We start from the raw sequence: 22,284 nt of genomic DNA on the forward strand, positions 1-22,284 counted from the left end.
TATGTCTTCTGGACTAGACAAAATCCCAGAGTACTGAGAGGAATATAGAGGAGGTTGTTAAACACGGCTGTGACTTTGAGACACTGTGGAGGGGTAAGAGGCTGAAAGACTGGAGATGGGTGATTCTTCCAAAAGCTGAGAAGGTGACAGTCAACTTAGGCATCATTTGTAAGCACATAGATGAGAACGTGCTGATCTCTAGGACCCAATATGGGCTTGCTAAGAAGAAGTCATGTCAGATATACCTCATTTCCTAATAGGCTGTTGTATAAATGGATTTCAACAAGGCCTCTCAGCATATCCTTGTGGACATGATAAGAAATATGGCTACATGCAAAATTAGTTATTTTCATGGAGGTTGATATGACTATATGCCAACGTTTTGATGAATGACAACCCAGAGAGAGGCTTTCAGTGGCAAAACCCAGGAGTTGTCCTTCAGTTCTTTGGTCAGCACTTTTCTTCACTGTTTGGATAAAAATCTTGATGTCTCAGCCAATACAGCGGACAGATAACATCAAGCAGAGAGGCACAGACAGAATATTGGATGATTGAATGGGGATCCCAAAACATCTTGACAGTCTGGACCACTGGACTGAATTGAATGAGAGGTAATTGAATAGGGAGGAAAAGGAGGTCCTTCATCCCAAAGTGCTAGTCAACTTCTCTCGTGTTGAGAAGTAACCTGGCAGCAGCGCTATCAATAAAATGATAATATGAGCTACACATGTAATTTAAAATTTTCTAGTATCCACATTTGAAAAAGTGAAAATCCAAAACCACCTCAGGTGAATTTTATAATGTATTTTATTTATCATTCTAATAATATATTTCACCAAATATACCCAGAATACTATCATTTCAACATGTAATCAATATATAAAATTCAGTTACTTTACATTCTTTATTTTGTACTGTATTCAAAATCTAGTGTGTACTTTATACTTATAGCACCTCTCAATTTGTAGCAGCCGCATTTCAAGCGCTAAGCCACATATGGCTCCCATATTGGTCAGAGCAGCTGTAGAGGGTTCTCATTGACACTCAGCTCTGTGACTGCACTGCCCTCTACTCATGTCATTCTCAGGCTCGCTGCATCAATAGAGGTACCATACCTAAAGCTGTACCACTCATAAGTACTGATTTCATTTAGTGGAAAGAGAAAGGGTCTGGGCTCTTTGACATATAAATCACTGTGGAAGCTGTACCGGTACCCACTGCCTGTGACCTGTAGTCAACCCTTGATCATGAGTACTGGTACCATGTCAGTGACTAAAAGTCTAGAATTTTAAAAAAGTGAATACTCATCAAACCATTTTTTCCTCTCTGCTTATCTCCTGGAGTCCTTGGATGTGTATCTTTGTTCAAGGTAGACGTTTTTACTGGAGCTAATTCCAGCTTATCTTTTGTCAAGGAATAGAGTAAAATCTTCCTTCCATTTCTAAGAACAACCAATGCAACTTTTCCAGTGGTTTTGTTTCCATATCCTGTTCCCTTTTCCAAAAACAGTGATTTCTGAGCACTAACACCCATCTAGGATTCAGGAATCTGGCAACATAAACAATAGTGAATGCAGCTGAGGACCAGGAATTAAACATAAATAAATGTGTAGCTAAAATATGTTAGAAATCACAAAAGCTCAAATTAAAATATATCACCCTTCATTATTTCCATTTTGCAGGTGAGAAAACTGAGGTTCGGGGAGGTTAACTGGCTTGCCCAATGTCACAGAATTGAATCCCATCCCAGGCCAACCACCCTTTCTGCTTCATTACATATCTCATTGGAGTGACATTTTTCCTTGCAGGGGTGAAGACATTATTATTTGTTCTCTCACCATAACTACCTAGAATACTTCTTCCACACCATTTATTTTCTCTAAGTAGAAATCATGAATTCATGGTAGTTAAGAGCACATTCTCTGAAGCAGACTGCTTGGCTTCAAATGCCAGACCCACACTAGTAAGCTGTGAGGTGTAACTCATTTCCTCATCTGCAGATTGAGGATAATACTCCCTCTTCCATACAAACAACCTCATCTATATAAGGCACTTGAACAGAAACTGGCACATAGTAAGGACTCAATAAATACTTGTTACTAAATGAGTAAGAGAGCAAGTTTTCAGTTCTTCACTTGAAAACTCTGTAACACATAGAAATCTTCAGCTTGAAGGGAACATATACTGACCATTACAACCTCCCAAGCCCATTTCTGGTAGGGAGCTTGCTGCCTCGGGGACCACCGCTCCATTTGGGGGCAGCATTAACTTCTGGGAAGGCAGTTGTACCTTAGTGCAAAAAGCTTGGGCTTTAAAGCCTGGTTTTCCGATCTTCCTGTCATCTCCACCGCACCACCCTGTTACTATGCTTTATTACAAGAAAATCTATGGAACTTTGATACAAGTCTTTCCATGTTATAATGTGCTTCAGAGAAAGCACTTAAAGTAAACTGAAGCTCACAAAGAGTCAATGGTAAAAGAATATTCTTTTTTAACTTATTCATTCATGGCCATCTGGACCATGGATAAACAGTAGTGACAAAGCCCCGTGAACATTCTTATTTATAGAAAAGCGTTATATCTGGGGTCTTTCTAGCTAAGAATAATAACTCTAGTTTGGTATGTGACTCTTTGCAAAAATCTTGGAAAAAATCAGCAAGTGCAAAAAATGATCAAGAGCTCTCCTGGGCTAAGATATAGAAGAGAAATGTTGATAATTACTCCTAAGAAATTTTTAACTACAGCAACTCAGTACATAATGAATATTAAATGTACAAAAGTTCCTGAAACACACATGTATTTATATGGGGCATTTGATTTCTAAGCTAGATTTTCAGCATTTCAAATAAGCCTCTGAATTTTGTTCTTTTTCTTCACAAGTGAACACACAGTTGGATCACTCAAGTCCAAATAGTGTCTGGGAGCTTCCCTGGTGGTGCAGTGGTTAAGAATCCGCCTGCCAATGCAGGGGACACAGGTTCAGGCCCTGGTCCAGGAAGATCCCACATGCCGCAGAGCAACTAAGCCCATGCGCCACAACTACTGAGCCTGCTCTCTAGAGCCCACAAGCCACAACTACTGAGCCTGTGCACCACAACTACTGAAGCCCACGTGCCTAAAGCCCGCACTCCACAAGAGAAGCCACCACAATGAGAAGCCCGCACACCACAGCAAAGAGCAGCCCCCGCTCGCCACAACTAGAGAAAGAGCCCGCGCACAGCAACGAAGACCCAACACAGCCAAAAATAAAAACAAATAGGTAAATTTTTAAAAAATAGTGTCTGATTGAGGTTAAAAGGTGCGCTTTTTCTTTTTTTAATTTATTTTTGGCTGCTTTGGGTCTTTGTTGCTGCGCACGGGCTTTTCTCTAGTTGCGGCGAGCGGGGGCTACTCTTCGTCGCGATGCGCGGGCTTCTCGTTGCAGTGGCTTCTCTTGCTGCAAAGCACGGGCTCTAGGCGTGTGGGCTTCAGTAGTTGTGGCACGCGGGCTCAGCAGTTGTGGCTCGTGTGCTCTAGAGCACAGGCTCAGTAGTTGTGGCCCAAGGGCTTAGTTGCTCCATGGCATTTGGGATCTTCCCAGACCAGGGCTCGAACCCACGTAACCTGCATTGGCAGGAGGATTCTTAACCAGTGTCACCAGGGAAGTCCTGGTGTGCTTGTTCTTAACTGTTCTAAATGGATGAAATTTCCTCCCCACCGCCTTTCCCCTAATTTTTATAAAACAGGGCAAAATAAATGAAAAGGCAATAGCAGCATTGGCTGCTGTATAGCCAAAGGTGGGAATGTTGCTGGAACCAAACTGATGGCTAGAAGGCAGCTCCACAAACACTCTGCAACAGCAGTTGTTCAACAACATTGAAACATTCACTAGCTAAAGTAACATAAAGAATGTAATTTGACTGTATAATGTAGAAAAGGGAAGGAGGTTACAAAGTCAAATATATTGACGTCACATACCACCTGAATTAGGTTCCACTGGGAGAAGCAAATACAACATGCAACTCTACTGCTTCAAATTCATTTTCTAGGGCCGACAATAATCCTAGTTCCTAACACAAGCTGAAGACTTTTCAAACATGAGGTCAACTGAGACTGGATACATGAAAAGTGCTTTCTAAACAGTAAAGTTTCCATGTCAGATTTGATTATTCCCAAATTAAATGAGAGGGAATATACTTTCTCAAGGACAATTAGGTGGTTGTGTGACCTTGTTTCACCTACTCCAATCTCTAATTTTCTTCAGGCTCCTTTCTAGAAAGTGCCATGTGTGTTTAACTGGGTACAGGGACTGGATCTTCATCACTCTTCCACAGGTTTGTGCATTCATCTTGCTTGATGGGAGGAAAACCCAACTAGCTCACAGGCCCCAAGGAGGGAAACGAGGCTGATCAAGGAAAAATGACCAAAATGGAGATGGAAGAGACAACAGGGTAACTACACCAACAAGAAACAGGAGTCAAGAAAAAATTAACAACAAAATTGTATTTAAAAACAGACTTCTCCAGTTGGCATTTCGAATGAAATAGCTAACAATTAACTCCAACCCTTTATACTGTGTCTTTTGCTCCTGGAGTCCTCTTGCAGCTTTAATTCTTGAAACTCAGGCGGCAGCACCAGACATAAATCCCCAAAGGGAGAGGTATTATTAAACCTTTTGCTGGTCATTCTTTTCTCAACACGAATGGACAAATTCTTAAGCCCTCTTATTCATTTCATGACGATCATTAGAAGAAAAAAAAATTAAACCAAACTTGCATATTGAAAATGAAAACAAAAACAAAAAACCCTGCAGATAATAAATATCGCTGATTCACTTATTTTAAAACAAAGTCCAATTTTATTCGCTCTTAATATCCTTGCAGTCCATTGTATACCTTCTGCACTGACCCTTGATTCAGCAGCTGTTTGATACCTGAGGAAAGAACAAACAAATGACTCCGTTAACAAAAAAGTGACTTCCCCAGAGTTTGAAGAGCATGTGTCATGGGGAGGCTCACAAAAGGCCTTATGACAACCAGGGATCTGAATTAAACAAGTAACTACCAATGTCTAACTTTATCGCATGTGGATACCCATACATGCACGTCCAAGGTGAGCCCCTGTCTTTGTGTCTCAGGCACACATACCACACATACATCCCACAAAATCCGATAAGAGGCAATTGAAATGGACAGAAAGCTCTTTGGCTGTCTTCCATTCCTTCTTCTTTGTCCTCTTTCCAGTTTTGACCTCTCTCACCTTTTCCTTTTTACTTAGGACCCACTGACTGGGCCCTCTTCTCAATCAGTCACTGCAGACTTCACCCCTAAGCCTCTAATCCTTCTAATGTAGACCTCATCTTTCCTTGAACAGTAAACATTATACCCTCACCTTCTCTTGCTTCCTCTGATAACTGTTCTTTTGGAAAATCCACATCAAAAGTGATTATCAAAGAGCCCTTGATGTTGTTGTTGTCAAAGTTGGGGAGCCCTTCCCCTTTCTTCCATAGCTTGGCTCCTGGTCTGGTGATCTTATCCCGGGAAATATGTACCTGGAAAGCAAAGGGGATGGACTGGAGCAGGACTGGTACTCTCGAAGCACAACACACAGCTTCCAGTGAGTACTGGCGCCCAGAGCCCATGTCATGGCTCAGAGCAGCAGGATGAAGGGGCAGGGGAAACATCATTAGGACAGTGTGAGCCAAAGAAAGAGAAGGTTTTCAAAAAGAAAAAGAAAAACGAAACACGTAAAAAAGTAAGGCTTTTACCAACGGAGACTGTAAAGACGAGACTGCCAAAGGTTGTGCAATCACCTGAGTAGCTGAGGGGTCTGTGGCGTTGTTACTGCTACACGTTCAGCAGCAGAGTGAGGAAAGATGACAGGACAAAGCCTGAGCACTTAGTTCCCGTGGCTCCAAATGACTGAAGTGGCTGAAGTAACCTCAACAGCAGCCATGTGAAGGCTTTAAAAGGACAGGAAGTGGGAGAACTGGTTTGCTTACCTTGTGACCATCCAAGTGAGCAATATCCATATCGAAGCCCACCAGAGACTCCACGAGGGAGACTGTCACGTTTGTGTACAAGTCATCTCCTCGCCTTTCAAATATTGGGTGCCTAGAACAGAACAAGGTAAAGATCATTAACTTCCAAAGTCTCTCTTTGGGAAGAGTTCAAAAAGTTTTTAGAAAAATCATGGAAAAGGATGAATGCCACTCTTTCAAGAAATAGGCATTTATTAGACACTCCTTCGTGTATAGTATTAATCAAGACTGTAAAGTAGCCTAAGATTTATTAAACCCTAATCTTAAGGAGCTTACAATCAGCAGAAGTCAAAGCACGTAATTAAAATACAAGTAACTAGATTATGGAAAAGAGAGAAGGACAACTTCTGGCTGTGGGACTGGGGGAGAAGGGCATCAGGGACGGGTCCTGGGGGGCTTCTAGAGCTGGGCTTGTAAGGCCCGATCAGCTCTGAAGCTGCAAATAAGGTGGGCGCAGGGGAGGGTGGGGATAGGGCAAGAGGGAATTCTGGCAAAGATAAGGACTTGAGAAGGTACCAGGTTTATTCAGGGAATAGTACATGTGCCAGTTTCTCTGGGAAGTGATGGGAAAGACAAGGTAGGTGAGAAAGGTTGGGGAAAGATCACCGAGATTAAAGAGTGCTATGAGGGAAAAAAGTCCTTGGCACTGGGGGCCCATTTCTCCATATTTGGGTGGGAACCTTGTTTCAATGAATCCTTAGAAACAGAGGTATCACTGGTTTCCAAAGTGGTAACAAGAGACAAGTGATAAACAAGAAAGCCTGAGTCCCAGGTAAAATTCTTATGTAAGTAGAACTGCACGTTGAAGAGAAGCCAACCAGAGAAGCTGCCCAGCAGCTGCAGATCATGTCACAGAAGCTCCTTTCTATGGAAAAGTCTCCCATTCTTGTATGGGGCCGTATTTCCTCAGTTAAAATCTCTGGTCTCCTTGTCTGCCTCTCTTTCACAGCTCCTTACTCATAATATCGATGCTTTCCTCCCAACATCTTTTGGACTTGGAAGTCCTGAGTAAATAAATAAATGGACTCAATCCTAGGTTCCAACCCCAAATTTTCAGTACGGCTGTAGAGTTACATATTTAGGGTATTAAGGGCATGAAACAGAGGAAAAAGTCTGGCTACCCATATTTCTTTAACCTGACTCCTCTGAAAAGCAAGGGCTAAAGAGAAGGCCTCTAAACTGAGATTACTTACTTGACAACTTTGATTCGGAACCGTAAGTCTCCTGGCTCTCCATCCACATGAGGCTCACCTTGTCAGAAGAGAAGAGATTACAGCACACTGTAAGCCACGCAAGTTGAACGCTGCAAATCTATTTAGCAGTTGAGAGAATTTTCTAAAGCCACTACCTTAGGCTTTGACTGTCAAGCCTATCTGTGAGAGCAGCGTGTCTGTGTCTACCTGGTTATGTCAAGTCTCAGATTATTAGTGAGGATCACCTGGGACTCAGACACAGCAATAAATAACTTGACCTACTTCCTAAACAAGGAATGATTCACTGGTCTCCTGAATCTGATGTTTTAAAGCTATTTTTCTTCTAGAGATTTAAATTTAACCCCTAAGTGAGGTCTGAGAGCATCTTATTAATGCCAACTAGAGTTACATAACTTCTTTCATTGCTGAGTTAAAATTAATCCATTAAGTTCTGAACATTTAAACTTTGACCTAACTTAGGCTACTTGACAGTAACTTTTAGCCATGATAGTCAAAGGATAAACAGTAATGCTACTGCTTAAGTGGACCAGCCAGGATGCTTAAGGATGGTCATAAAAAGGCTTTCTGTGTTCTAAAACTGACTGAAGTGTGTTGGAAATGATATATGCATTTACTAGGTGGCCACGAGGTATGGGGTGAGGTGGGGGTGGGAGGTGCTCATAAGCAGGCGAGAGCATAAAGTTACAATAATAAAACATCAATATCAATATTTCACCTTCTCCAATAAAGGGGTACTCCATGCCATCTCTCACCCCAGGTTCAATTTCCACCTCCAGTGTTCGTTCTTCATTCACTAGTCTGAGACAAAGAGCATTTAAAAGAAAAAAAGAAAATATAAACCAAACCCCAGATACAGATAATAAAGTTTTATCTACTCAATCAGACCTTTTCTCTTGGAAGACTATCCTGTATCCCTAAATGACAAAACCACCTGATATCCATTTACACCTTCCACCTGCCAAAAGCCAGGGCAAAGCTACTATATATCACAACCATGCGACTGCTGACTCCAAAAAAGCCTGCAGTAGACTGATTGCCTTGAAGTGAGTGATCAGTAACAGAGAAAACTACTCGCACTTCCATAAATGTGCACCTGAAAGGACAGCAGCATGTTTATCAGAAAATCTAACAGAAGAGTTTATCCTATTTGATTTTTTTCACTGATCCCACAAATAACTGAGCTAGTTTTAATATATACAATTGAAGGTTCAATTAAACAGTTGTATTTATAACATAAATCAGCAAATAGTACTTCTCTAATCTGAAATGTTAGCTGTACACATAAGATTGCTCTAAATATTCCAAGTAGGAAAAAGGAAACATTCCAAGTAGGAAAACGGAAAAATATCAACATTTTTGTTAAGTATATTCAGAAATAAAGGGCACTGCTTATTAGTTCATAAACATAAAAGGAGATATTCTTAATAGATACTTTCAGAAAAAATTAAACTGTACATTTCTTTGCTCTATCCTCTGGCAGAACATGAGGGAGAGAGAGAAGGATGGGGGAGAGGGAGGGAAAAAAAATCTAGGTATGGACCATTGGCATTTTATTAGACAAATGAGATGATTAAAGTGTCCCTTGGCAGAGCAAAGAAGGTGCTTGCACTCACTTGACATTCGGGCACTCGTCGCAGACCACCTCCTGGGTCATCTGGAAGCGGCCGGGGCCCAGCTGGGTGGTCCGCATCTCCTGCCTGCAGTTGCACTTCCGTTTGCCAGGGGCCTGCCTTGCCACGGGTTTGTTTCTAACCACCTAGCAAGTATACACACAGGATCAGCTTCTCTCTTGTGTCCCACAGCCTTTGGTTTCCTCACCAGATCGGGACTCTGCGCACCTGCCGGGGTTGGCACTTCCCCTTCTCTCCCAAGCCATCCCTCAGGGAGACCCACAGCTGAGAGAAGTCTTGGAGGAGTTACAAGTCAGCTCCCACATAGGAGTTGAGCAAATGGATCTTTAACTGACTCAAATTCTAAAGTTGGAGAAGAGAGAGGAGGGTAAGAAAGAAGAGAACTGAAAGATAGTATGTATGGAATCACCTTTTCTAAGCCATGACAAAATGCTACTGAGTTAAAGTAGTGCACAGAATTACTATCTCTTGAGAAATCTGAGCTGTGTAAAGCGTAAGCCCTGAAGAACAACCACAGCCTTCAAAAGCTGGTTTGTGGCTCCCACCCCAGGATTAGTCATGATTAACCTCATGAAAACACTTCCTTGTTTCAGGCAACTCAATCTGGCAGTGTTTTCCAGTGCTGTCTCGATTCAGATACTCTAACCCGTAAGAAAAGACACAACGATCATCTCCTTGTAGCCGACTGCAAGTAAACATTCTGATCCCTCTAAATCACTAGAAACTAAAATATATGAGGAAATGTACTCTTGATTTTGCCTGTTTAGTCAAACACCTACTAATCACAGGGCACATGCTCATGCAGTGAGACGACATGAATGCCTGGAGAAAAATCCCTCAAAGCCTACGAACATATGAAAGCCCAGGTCAACGGAATAAATAACAATAACAATCATTAGAGCCAACACTTTATAGCACTTAGTATGTGCCAAGCAAGGCCCTAATCACATATATTTATGAACTCATTTAATCCTCATAGCAGCTTTATGAGGTAGATGCTGCTATTATCTCCATTTTACAGAGGAAAGAATGAAAGCACAGAAAGGCTCAGTAATACGACCAAGGTCACATAACCAATGTATGGTAGAGCCAGGATTCTAAACCAGGCAGTCTAGCTCCAAACTCTGTGCTTTTAATCACTATGCTCTCCCAAGGTAATTTTTTCTTAAAAAGAACTTACCATGGGGGCATTTAAATAGCAAGGTCATATACATCCTTTACAATAATTAGATTAAAAAGGAATTTGTTTAGGAGCATGCTAACCGCAAAGAGTGATGCACATTATGTATTAGCAATGATGACAGACAACAGGTCTGCAAGGGAACATGGGAAATTAATATTTTTACCTGGATATATGTACAAGACTTCCTAAAAGCACAGCTTGGAATTGAAAAAAAGCAGAGGTAACCTACATGCCTATTGATGCAACGTGGTCACAATGAAATTCTCTTCAGCAATTATAGCTATAAGTGAGAACATGGATGAATTCTGACAATATTAAGAGTGAGTAAAAAAGGCCTGTCTCAGAAGATAATGTATAGTATGATATCATTTTTACAAAGTCAAAAACAGTGAAAGTAAACAATATATTATTCAGGTATTCCTATATATGTAATAAAACAAACAAACATGAGTGGCAAGGGAACAATAAAGACAAAACTCAGCATATTAGACAGTTACCTGGGAAAGGAGGCAAGTGAATGGAATAGGGAAGTAGCATGTAGGTAGATATAACTCCTGGTATTGTTTTATTTAGTTCTTGGGCTGAGTGATGAGTTCATGAAATAATAACAGCATATCATGAACCAAGAATTATCATTAATTCAATTCTATACATCTCCCCATCCCCTAAAAGACAGAAGGTACGTAGAAACCTCTTGTTTTTAGTCATAAGAACACATTCTGGGAGTCAATAAGAATAGCTGTATAGTTTGGACTTACTTCTACAAAATTTCCTGCATATACTTCTTCCAAAGTGACTTCTAGATCTACAATAATATCACTTCCTCTTGGAATATTTCTGTCTTGCTGACGAGGGGTTCCTCCAAACATGAAACCAAAATCTCCAAAGAAGCTGTTGGTAAGTGTAAAATCATCGTGAAAAGAAATCAGAGTTCACCTCTTACAATTTTAGTTTTCTTCACATTGATAAAATATTGTGTCCTACCAGTGAGCAAAACTGAAAGACATTTTAATACATTGGAGTCATACATCATACACAATTTTTAATTTATATAATGTCAACTATATTGCCCCTACTACAAAAAAATTTACTTTTTAATATTGTCCAGACACACAGTACAGTGTATACAGTATGCCAATGAATTCTTAATCAATGAAAAAATAATCTCTCTCAATACTGACAAATATCAGGATATAATGGAGACAGAGAGAAAGGGTATAGTCTATATAAATTCATGTATTGCCAAACCTAATGGTAATTTTGGACATTTGTAGTGTTCACCTTTACATGCTTTTTTAGAAACTAACTTTGCTGAAACAAGCTACTGCTTTGTACAAGAATCTTGGAAACATAATTAAACTAAAAAAGCATCAGCCTTAGTAAAACTCTGGATCTTACAGAAAAGGAAGTTCTGGTCTCATAAGACCAAAATTAATTTGTTAAGTAACAGAAGTATCACTTTGAGATTACTATAAACAGTGACCTTCAATTGCATAGGAGTTCTACTCTTGATGCTAAGTTTTGGTTATTAAGAGCCTCAGATGTTAGCATAGTGATAACAAATATACAACAACCCCAAACCCTCCAAAAAACAAAACCAAAACCCAATCTTGGTGAATGGATTCCCTGAATCTTAAATAAAAGCAGAGAGGGAGGATTTTGGTGGGGAAGGAGCAAGGGCAGAGCCTTTTTTCTTTCTGGCATCCCTGGGTATCACTTCTAACTGCTAAGGGGTTCAAACAGGACACTTCCCTGGTAGGCTAGAGCAGCCAAATCAATCCTGGGGAAGAGAAAGATTTCCTAATAATATTACTCACACATCGTCCTAAGTCCTGAAAATCTACTGTCACCCCCAAACACTAAATGAGGGAAGCTGTTGTAGCAACAGTGATTCTTACTTCTTTTGGGGAAGCGTTCACAAATCTGAAGAAATCTGAGAATCTAAAGAAAATTCTCTTTGAGAATCTGAAGAGAATCTGAAGAAAGCAATGCATCCTCTCCCCATAGAAATGCATATTCAAACATCTTTTTATTTATAACTTGACTTGAAACCCCAGATCAATATCTCCTATTTATGCATCATCAGGACATATGAAAATTCAAATGCTCAACAAAGAGGGGCTCAAAGAGCGGGAAGGAAAGATGTTTATTATTCCAGCCTCTCAGCACTCCCAGAAAGCTGGGCCCAGCAAGGGATGAAGAGCCTCTAACCCAACTCCTTCCAACAATGCTGATTATCATAACCATCCCTCTCTGGTGGATAGGATGAAGAGTCAGTTTGGGGTATGAGAGTAGGAATTTCTCTCTCCGCTTGTAAGAATCACCTTTGCTCATTAAGTGGTTTGCAGATTCTAAGACAGCAGGGAGATACAATGAACTGGTTTCCAACATATATCCCCCCCAACACAGTCAGAGTTGATTTAATTGATATGGTTGGCTAGATGGACATCCCTTTTAGTGCCACCTGTCTTTTCTGGAGCTTTGTGAAAATAGAGGAGTATATTCCCACAGAAAGGATGATGAATGACCTCTTGGTCAAGGATCAGTTGAGTTGTACTCTTCATCGAAAGCTTCTGAACAAGGGAGCAAGGATAATTCTTTAATAATCACTAAGTGATCCATTCTCAGACACTAATACCCTGAAGATAGATAAATTACTTACTGTGAAAAAATGTCTCCATGGGAGCTCTGATGCCCATCTTTTAATCCTTCTTCACCATAAGTATCATATTGTTTCCGTTTCTCACTATCTGACAGAACCTGGGGGCAAAAGCCAGTGGAAGAAAAGATTATGAGTTGGTAATATTCAGGTAAGGTGAATTCACATTTATGTTTTTGTTTTTTTAAACTCTGATACTGTGTGTAAAATTTTAGTGGAATTCAGTTTTCATTATGTATGGTATTAAGGCATGTTTACAAAGTTATTTTCTTTATCAGACTAAATTCTTTGATCAGTGCTCATTTTGTAACTTTCCACAATGCTCCATTCATGTTTTTAATTTAAATTTATCAAAACTCACCTAGCCACATATATATCATGCTGGAGATTAGCGACATGGCTATGAATGTGAGGGCAGTAACAGGAAGAGGTGAGATGAATTCCTCAGGTTTACTTCCCCCGTAGTTTGACTCCAGTGTTTAGGCTGTTAACCACTATGTTATATTCTCTCTCTAAACTATAAACTAGGACATGACTATGACAGACTGTCATTAGTCACAGAAGCAGTAAACTAGGACAGCCGTCAAGTTTGCTCAGCCCTACACATCTATACCATAACCCCTGCACCCCACTACCACACACACATTAAAAGACTGGTAAGTCAAGGGACTCCAATGACAGGTCTCCAGAAAGCTCTACACTGCAATATTTTCATATTCCCTTTTCATTCTTTTGATTCATGTAGAAATCCATTTGTGGAAGAATGCTGTCTGCCACACACAGCTCATAACCTCCTGAGTTTGAACTGCAAAGAGTGAAAAGGGACACTGCTCTATGAAGGACGCTCAAGCTCAATTTCACAACTTGAAAAGACTTTCTGAAGTTTTAATGGTTTTAGCAAACTACATACTCAGTCACAGGTATATGCTTTCTCATTGGGACCATTCCATATATAGAACTAAAGAATGTAAAACAAAATAAGCTTCAATGTTCTTCAAAATTTGCCCTCCCAAAAAAAAAGCTTCCCATTTACTTAGAGCATTCTGAAATATATGCACACATATAACTTTGAAAATTGAATAACTTTATGTTATTTGATATTCTTAAATGTCTATTTAGATAGCAGACTGAAGGAGAAAGTTATTTCAAACCCATACTTGTGTTGGCTCAGGAAACGTGAGGTTGGAAGTAGATGGGGCTTGTTGACTCAGCAAAAGAAAGGGAAGATCTAACTGGTGTATGTAAATAGGACACACTTTTGGCTCAGGGCCTGAATGATGTGTAAGGTGCCACAGCAAAAATCTACTAACATTTAAGATACATTTAGAAGGATAAAAAGAAATTCAGTGTACAAGAGAGTGAGCATTCTTAAAAGCAAAGACAAATGGGTTAGTCTAGAAGTGACCAGAGTACTCAACTAAAGCCACTGTGATAGACCAGGTGAGAAAAAAATAGTTTGGTAAATATCCTAAAAAAATAGCCACTTTGGGGAAGTAGAAATGGGCAGAGTTAACTTTAAAAACAAACAAAACAAAACAAAACTCATTATTATGTGATCTGGATTTCCAATATTTTCACTTTCAAGTCTACTTCGCTGTTCCTGTCTTGGCAAAGAAATGAACCCCACATTTGGGTCCATAAGAAACACCATTTCAAAACCCCAAAACAAAGACTATTTTTTTAAGTCAGCTTCTTTTTGGACATAGGCGGCTTCTGTAATAACTACCCACAAATTACTCTTAAAGTTATCTATTACTGTTCACTTACTCCTCACTTTTCTTCTGTCTAAGGAATGCAACTTTATTCCATAGTCTTGGAAACTTTTATTATTAAAAGAAAAAAAGGAGTTTCTTAGTTGATTGGCCAACCAACCAGAGTCTCAACTAATTAAAATGCCAGTAGTAATCCCAGCTCAGTAGAGAAGACAGATTTGTATTCACAAAAGACTCTTCAACTTTACTGGGATTCTGATTTGTGAACACTAATTTATCTAAGGACCAAAGGCAGGCAATCAAGTGAATGATACAAAGAAAAAAGAAAATTTGAACTAGTGACCAGAAAGGTTCTTAAGAGTTAAACTGCAATATCATGAATGATCTATGGATAGCCTTGCCTAGGTCATGGCTAAAGAACATGGTAGAGTTTTTAAAGAGCACGGTAAATTCTTAGCAACAGCTTCCCCAGAAAATATTTTTGATTATTGGGTTCCTAGCAAGCAATGGGAATACTCATGGGAAACACAGTGTGAAATATGGAATCCATATTATCAACGAGAAAGAAAATGTTACATACAGTAATTTAGGAGGGTCCACCAACCCTCTCAAGTTTATTTGTGGGCCCGAGGTTAGGAACTTTGGTCCTACAGGTGTTGAGAGAAGAAAGGGAAACCCCATTAGTTCTAGGTTTCACCTGGGTATATAAGTCACTGTTTTGGTTCATTCACTTCTTTAACCTAGGAGGCCTTGGGATCCCTTCCTTCTGGGTTTTTTCCACTAAAATATTTTTCAGATTTGTTTTCAGTCTTCTCACTATACAGGGATTTAATTTGAATTCAGAAGTTGTAGCTCTCTGACTTTTGGAGTCAAATTATTTTTTTCTGTGCCCTTTTAGAAAATGTGAATAAATGGTGACTAGAATTGATAACACTGTACTGTATAACTGAAATTTGCTAAGAAAGCAGAGCTTAAATGTTCTCACCAAAACAATAAATATATGAGGTGATGGATTAACTAGATGGGTGAAATCCTTTCACAATGTATATGTGTACCAAGTAATCACAATATATACTCTAAATATCTTACAATTTTATTTGTCAATTATATCTCAATAAAGCTGAAAAGAAAAAGTATAACCACAGAATAATAGTATTCTATTTCTAGGGGAAAGGTGAATTGCAACACACACAAAACAGCTAACTCCTAAATTAATACATATGAAAGATTATCAGTGACTTATTTGTAAAATTTTTTCACCACCGTGTTGAAAGGTTCTGTGTATAATGGTTTTTCAAATAGTAAAAAGATTATTAAGCATTCAGTAAATATTTCTCTGTGTTGTTAAAAAATTTTTTTAAAATAGTAATAAGAATATGCCCAGCTCTACTATATCTCAAGGTGTCCTAATGAAGATTAAATGAGATGATACACATGAAAGTATTTTGACCTCTAGATTACAGGTTGCAAATTCAAACTACAGCTGTGTTTTCTTTGATTTGCACGAAAAAGAAAATTTAAAATTGAATCAGTTACCAACATTTTACAACCAGGAGAATTTACCAAAAAATCAGGATTTCCACTCCTCTTGAAAAATTAAATGATCTGGCCACGGTGTGCAAACACAGTGTTTGCATCTGTATATGGCAAAAACTGGCTGGTGTTGAATAACAGCTGTTCCCTTGAAATGGGGCAAGAAGTCTTCAGCTTGTCACAGTCCTCTTCAATCGCTACTGATTCCTAACATGGAGGTAGAATATCCACTCTCCTGTTTTATCTTATACCTGCCCTGAATGTTATCTGCCTGATCCACGTGGGCACATGTGGATTTGCAATCCTCATTTAGATTTTATTTCTGTTTCTGGCTCCAACTCTCAAACGGATTGATTGATCATCAGTCTACGTATTAACCTACCGATCCTATTTTCTTTCATTCGTCTTTTTCAACATTACTCTCCTTAATAAGACAAATACTGAAATGAAAAGGGCAGGAAGTAGCACCTACTAACATTAGTGTACAATATAGCATCAACTGCTACTTTTATCTATTGTCAATTTTTTTTTAAAAAGTGACTTGAAAAATGGGAGTGTTACTCAGCATTACATGGCTTTTTCTGTATCTGTAGGTTTTATTCACACTTTATCCTTTTCCTGACTCACCTCATAAGCAGCACCCAGATCCTGGAATTTCTCCTGCGCTCGAGGATCATCAGGATTCCGGTCAGGATGAAGCTGCAGGGCTAGTTTCCTGTAGGCCTTTTTAATATCCTTTATAGAGGCACTGCGAGGCACCCCTAAGATCTTATAGAAATCTCGCCTGAGGGTGGGGGAGAGGGAGAAGATATTTCATTGAAGAGTTAATACATTACATTTTTAAAAGTGAAATTTTTTCCTTTACATTTAGGTTTGTGTCTGAGCAAAGAGGTAGGAAAATGAAGGTACCCACGTGACACACGAAAAAGAATGACTAAAAAGAGAACACACCAGAATTTGTAATGAGTCTCATATTGAAGTAATCACAATGAGAGGCTATGTACTTTTTGAACAATACTAGAATTATTCAAAATATCTCTGGCATTCTTCTCTTAGAACTACCTTTAGTCAAGAAAGTCATTTTCTTATTTCATGGTCACACATCATTTTCAACCAAGAACTGTATACTCAAATTGACTCTCTTTTTTCTCCCCTATTATTGACTTCAAATGACTTTTGACTGCTTCCAAAGGTCAATCTCAAAGGATGAATTTCTTTGTTCAAAAAGATTATGTCACAGAGATGTTCTAACAGTAGCACTCTTGGAATGTTAAAGATGAAGTGACTGAAGTTAACTTCAGAGGTTAACACAGAGGTTAAGTCAAAGCCCAAATAAAAAGCTTGAAGAGAGAGTAACACCCATTTGAATGGATGAGTTGTGGAGTTTTTTGCTGAGAGAGAAAATTTCAATTTTGCAGTCATTACTAGTGGTTATACTAGTTTGTCTAGGTCAAGTCTTAATTAGAGACAGCTGCTGGAACCCATATGCAGGTGCCTATAAGTCCCAGCAGCTGCAAATATGTACACGGCATGAGCTAGGAGTTAAAGTGGAGATCTACTGACCTCCTTGCCAGGAACTATGTTGGAACCAAATTAATTGTAAAGGGAATCTTTGCAGGAAGGGGCAATGGGAAGACAGAATAAGACTAACAAACTTTTAGGGCAGGGACCATAGCCAGCCCATAGAAGACACCAATAAATATTCGTTGAATGAAATGAATAAATAAGCATGCTCACAAAAGTCTATTCATTTTGCCAGAGTCAGCAGAAATTACTCTGAAAATGCATTCTCTCAACCAAAGGGATGGGAAAGTTGTTCACAGGGAGATGATGTAGTAATGATGGTAATTTTAAAATGCAGTGGGGAAAAATGCATTGGGGTATCAAGATCCACGTAATATAACTTTTTAAAAAAATGTATTTCATAAGCTCTTAGTCACACTTCAGGAAAATCATTTAATCATTTTATGTATAAATTTTAAAAACTATCACTGACAAGGGGTTCCATGAGGATTATTTAGGTGCTTTATCGCCACACCCCAAAAATCTGCAAAAACTTGACATCTCTTGAGACAAGAACTAAATAAATCAAAAGTTTCACTAATGTTAATGACAAAAGAGCTAGCTATATAAAAAATGAGGCTTAGGATATACTTAATATAAAAATGGTTAAGTAACAGCTGAGAAAAATACAGGGAAAAGATGGCTGGCATAACTCAGCATCAACATGACGGTTCCCAAGAGAATCCTTTAGGAAAAACTGAAGTTTATAGCTACAGTACTAACAGTATTTATCCTGACATCTGTTTAAACAACTTAAGGTACCCATTCCTTTAAGTGCAAAAAGTACTAACAAAAAACATGTTAAAAAACCCAATAAAGCATTACCTAGGAGAAGTTAATTTTTTCAGAAATTTAATATGTTTCAGAAGAAAAAAACCCAACAAAGTTGAAGCATATATGCACAGGGAAAAAACTTTTAAGAGAATAACAAGTACTTAAAGTTTAAAGCTCTGCTAGGTAGTGCTTTCTACATTCAGAGCAACCTATAAATTTGTCAAAAGCTAAGACTTTACTATTCCCCACATTCTAAAATATGAACCTGGCATATCATACCCTGTCGTCAGCAGGCCTATACGATAGTGGATCTTATTAAAGGCCGGAGAATCTCAAGAGTTCAGGTGGTCCTACTTCCTTCAAACAGGTGGCACATTATCATCCTCATGTCACAGATGAGAATTGAAATGTTCCTTCAAGGTCACATAATTTGTAAGTGGGGTGGGGGTGGGGGGGTGGTCTAGAATCCCAGTTTACTACCTATTGGTGTAGTAGTGGAAATGTTTTTTCCCCGCTCGTAATACCATTCAGCTTCCTAAGAATGCTCCATGGAGAGACAGTGAGGCATGATGACAACTCAAGCTCATCATCTCAAGAAGCTGAGAAGTACAAGGGCTCTCCCAAGGGTCTGCCTTGCTCCCTCAATCCAACTTCCTTCAATCCCAGCATGGCCTCCCTAACCTGTCCTCCCCACTTCCTCACTTGGCCTGGCATCATAACCCACCCACTTAATGTCCGCCCAATGGCTTGTTGCAGGCTCAACACTGCATCGTCCTCTTCTCCAGTTCAGCAGCCCCCTCACACCACGTTGCTTTTGGCACTGCATCCAACCCTCACTTCTCTAGGCAAATCTAGCTCTAGGTCTTCTGGGTCTAAGCCCCTCTCACCCATATCACCCTCTGCTCTCCTCTCCACCCCACAAGCCTGGCCCACGCTACCCATTCCTCCGCTCCACCGCCTCACCATAGCAACGCCCCTCTCCACTCCCCAAGTCTGACAATGCCCCCTCCTCCCTCAAGCCCCCTCCCCAGCCAAGACTGACTTAAGGGCCCCGTGCCCGCGGATGCCAGTTCCTCACCCGGCGATCACGGCCCCGATGAGGTACAGCAGCAACAGGCAGAAGGTGCCCAGGTTCTGCGGGGCCATGGTCTCTCTGTGCGGGCCCCTGACCCCCGCACTCTTCACAGCCTCGGCCGCCGCCGCCGCGTTGGCTCGCCAGCCCACCCGGCCCTGAGAGGCCGCCTCACGCCGGAGTCTCCGACTTAGTCGGGAGCGACAGCTAGCTTGCCCCCCTCCTCTACCAGTCCACTTCCCGGGAGTCCCGAGTCCCGGCGAGAGAAGCACCCAGCGGGCCAGAGCCAATCGCTGCTCGGGACATCACACGCGGCCGGCGCCTCACAGCCAATCAGCGCAGTACACTTCACCTCCGAGGCGGTGAGGCCGGCCAGTTAGGCTTCGGAACTACAGCCGCAGCTCCCGGCCAATTAGAAGGGGAAACGTCAGAGAATCGTGCCGCCGCAGGAATCCGCTCAGCCCCGGCACCTGCGAGTCGCAGAAAATTACGTAAAGATTGGTGGTGGGGAAGGGTTCCAAAAGCCGGCATCGCGGTACACAAAGTTTCCCTTCGCCCGCCTCCTTGGACTCTCCACCAATCACGGGGCTCCTCCTCCAGCACTGACCAATTGCGGGAGGGAGGTTTTATCTCGGTTACGAGTCTCGGAATTTCATTCACCTAGAGCTAGGCGCTGTACGCCGGAGAGGAAGGACGCGGGCGAAATGGGCGGGGACAATGACTCCACGCCAACAGTACGGCTGATGCACAGCTTAGATCATATTTTATCTTCTAACAAACCTAGGAGAAAATTGTCTCGGTTTCGCAAAGAAGAGGCTGATGAGGAGTGGCCCTGGAAGCAGACTTAGGTTCGGATTCAGCTTCCACCACTTCCTAGCGGTGAGAACATGCTCCCTCCCCGCTCCCAGCCTGACACTAAGCTGCTTTATCTACAAACCTGAGGCAAAGCATTTACTGGTAGTGTTGTGAATTTTTAGTAGGAGAAAATCTGTAAACCGTCTGGCACATAGTAAGCACGCAAAGAACAATAAATATTACAGTTAAGAAGAGAGCGGATCCCCCCCCCCCATTTTTGCTCATTTCAGTAATTGCACCACCTAGTTGTTCACTACAAAACTTTAGGTGTCTTCCTTGATTCTCTCCTGTATCCCCTATCCAAATCTTTACCTTTAAACCATATACTGAATCTGTCCACTATTCTACATCTCCACTACCTCTCTGGGCTAAGTCACAACATCTCCCACCTGGCAAGGGCTTCCTAACTGGTCTCCCTGCCTCCACTCGTAATATCTTAGTATCTTTTTTTCACCCCGTCCCTTCCCCCTGCCATGATTTTTTACAAACATGTCAGATCATATAATTTGTCTGCTTAAAAGCCTCGAATGGCTTTTCAATGCACTTGCAATAAGATCCCAAGTCTTTATATTTATACTAGCTTATAGAAACATTATTTCTCAATAAAGCTGGGGAAAAAGAACAAAAATCTTATATGATCTGTACCCTCAACTAGTATACTCCTTACCACGTTCCAATAAAAGTGGTTTCTTTTCTCTTTTCTGAATACGCCAAGCTCATTCCTGCCTAGGGCATTTGTTCTAGCTGTTCTCTGCCTGAAACGCTCTTTCCTCAGATCCTAACATGGGTGACTCCTTTTTAAACTCAGATAACAGCTTAAATTCACCACCTCATAGAGGACTTCCCTGACCAACCAATCAAAATTAGCCCCTACTGAGTCTCTATTCTTACAGTGTGCTATTTTATTATTTCCGTCCCTGCCCCCCACACTCACACACATTGGAATGCCACTTTCATGAAAGCATGAATCTGTACTGTTTTGTTCACAGCTGTCTAGAACAGCAACCTAGAACAGAGCTTGTGACAGAGACAAAGTCGCTTTGACTGTGATCTTCGTATGCTGGCTTCTTATTCTTCAGGCCTCAGCTCAGATTCGGCACTCACCCCTTTCCCCAAATTTCATAACACTTACTAACAACTGAAATTATTCTATTTTATTTTCCTAATGTATTATCTATTCTCCCTATTAAAATATACACTCCAAGAAAGCAAGAACCTTATCTGTTTTGTTCACTGCTGTAATCCTAGTGCGTAGCACTGTGCCAGACAGAGTGCAGAGGTAAGAGGTAGACCAGGTTACTGCTTTCAGGAAGATGCCTACTAGGGGAGAGAGGCCACATAAAAGAGGAACTAAATTGCATTTTATGGTCTTATTTACCTTTGTATCTCCCATACCTAGAGAGGCCATAAACGAACTAAGAAAGCAGGAAATGACCTTTCCTTTAACATCAGGAACAAGACAAGGATGTCCACTCTCACCACTATTATTCAACATTGTTTTGGAAGTCCTAGCCACGGCAATCAGAGAAAAAAAAGAAATGAAAGGAATACAAATTGGAAAAGAAGAAGTAAAACTGTCACTGTTTGCAGATGACATGATACTATACATACAGAATCCTAAAGATGCCACCAGAAAACTACTAGAGCTAATCAATGAATTTGGAAAAGTTGCAGGATACAACATTAATGCACAGAAATCTCTTGCATTCCTATACACTAATAATGAAAAATCTGAAAGAGAAATTAAGGAAACACTCCCGTTTACCATTGCAACAAAAAGAATAAAATACCTAGGAATAAACCTACCTAGGGAGACAAAAGACCTGTATGCAGAAAACTATAAGACACTGATGAAAGAAATTAAAGATGATACCAACAGATGGAGAGATATACCATGTTCTTGGATTGGAAGAATCAATATTGTGAAAATGACTATACTACCTAAAGCAATCTATAGATTCAATGCAATCCCTATCAAACTACCAATGGCATTTTTTATGTAACTAGAACAAAAAATCTTAAAATTTGTATGGAGACACAAAAGATCCTGAATAGCCAAAACAGTCTTGA

At 40.4% G+C, this 22,284-nt stretch overlaps 1 protein-coding gene across 1 annotated transcript; it reads right to left on the reverse strand.

Moving 5' to 3' along the window:
- Window positions 1-4,461: 4,461 nt before the first annotated feature.
- Window positions 4,462-19,824, reverse strand: DNAJB11 (DnaJ heat shock protein family (Hsp40) member B11). The gene is made up of 10 exons (XM_027109469.1): window positions 19,366-19,824; window positions 16,578-16,734; window positions 12,709-12,806; window positions 10,805-10,937; window positions 8,846-8,988; window positions 7,948-8,030; window positions 7,212-7,269; window positions 5,980-6,091; window positions 5,370-5,529; window positions 4,462-4,911 (listed from the first exon to the last, which is right to left on the reverse strand). Exons 1-10 carry the CDS (start codon window positions 19,431-19,433, stop codon window positions 4,847-4,849), a joined length of 1,077 nt encoding a protein of 358 aa, XP_026965270.1. The 5' UTR covers window positions 19,434-19,824; the 3' UTR covers window positions 4,462-4,846.
- Window positions 19,825-22,284: the final 2,460 nt, after the last annotated feature.

This window comes from Aethalodelphis obliquidens, unplaced genomic scaffold, assembly GCF_003676395.1.
Source record: "Aethalodelphis obliquidens isolate GAN/ISIS:26980383/991018 unplaced genomic scaffold, ASM367639v1 scaffold1, whole genome shotgun sequence".
NCBI classification, from domain to species: Eukaryota; Metazoa; Chordata; class Mammalia; order Artiodactyla; family Delphinidae; genus Aethalodelphis; species Aethalodelphis obliquidens.

Excerpts from the sequence above, each read along its gene's own strand:
- DNAJB11 (XM_027109469.1), bottom strand. The coding sequence starts at position 19,433 with ATGGCCCCGCAGAACCTGGGCACCTTCTGCCTGTTGCTGCTGTACCTC. Across the intron at positions 10,938-12,708 it reads CATGGAGACATTTTTTCACA|CTTCTTTGGAGATTTTGGTT; the intron begins GTAAGTAATTTA and ends ACTTACCAACAG. Across the intron at positions 6,092-7,211 it reads TTCCGAATCAAAGTTGTCAA|GCACCCAATATTTGAAAGGC; the intron begins GTAAGTAATCTC and ends GTTCTGTTCTAG.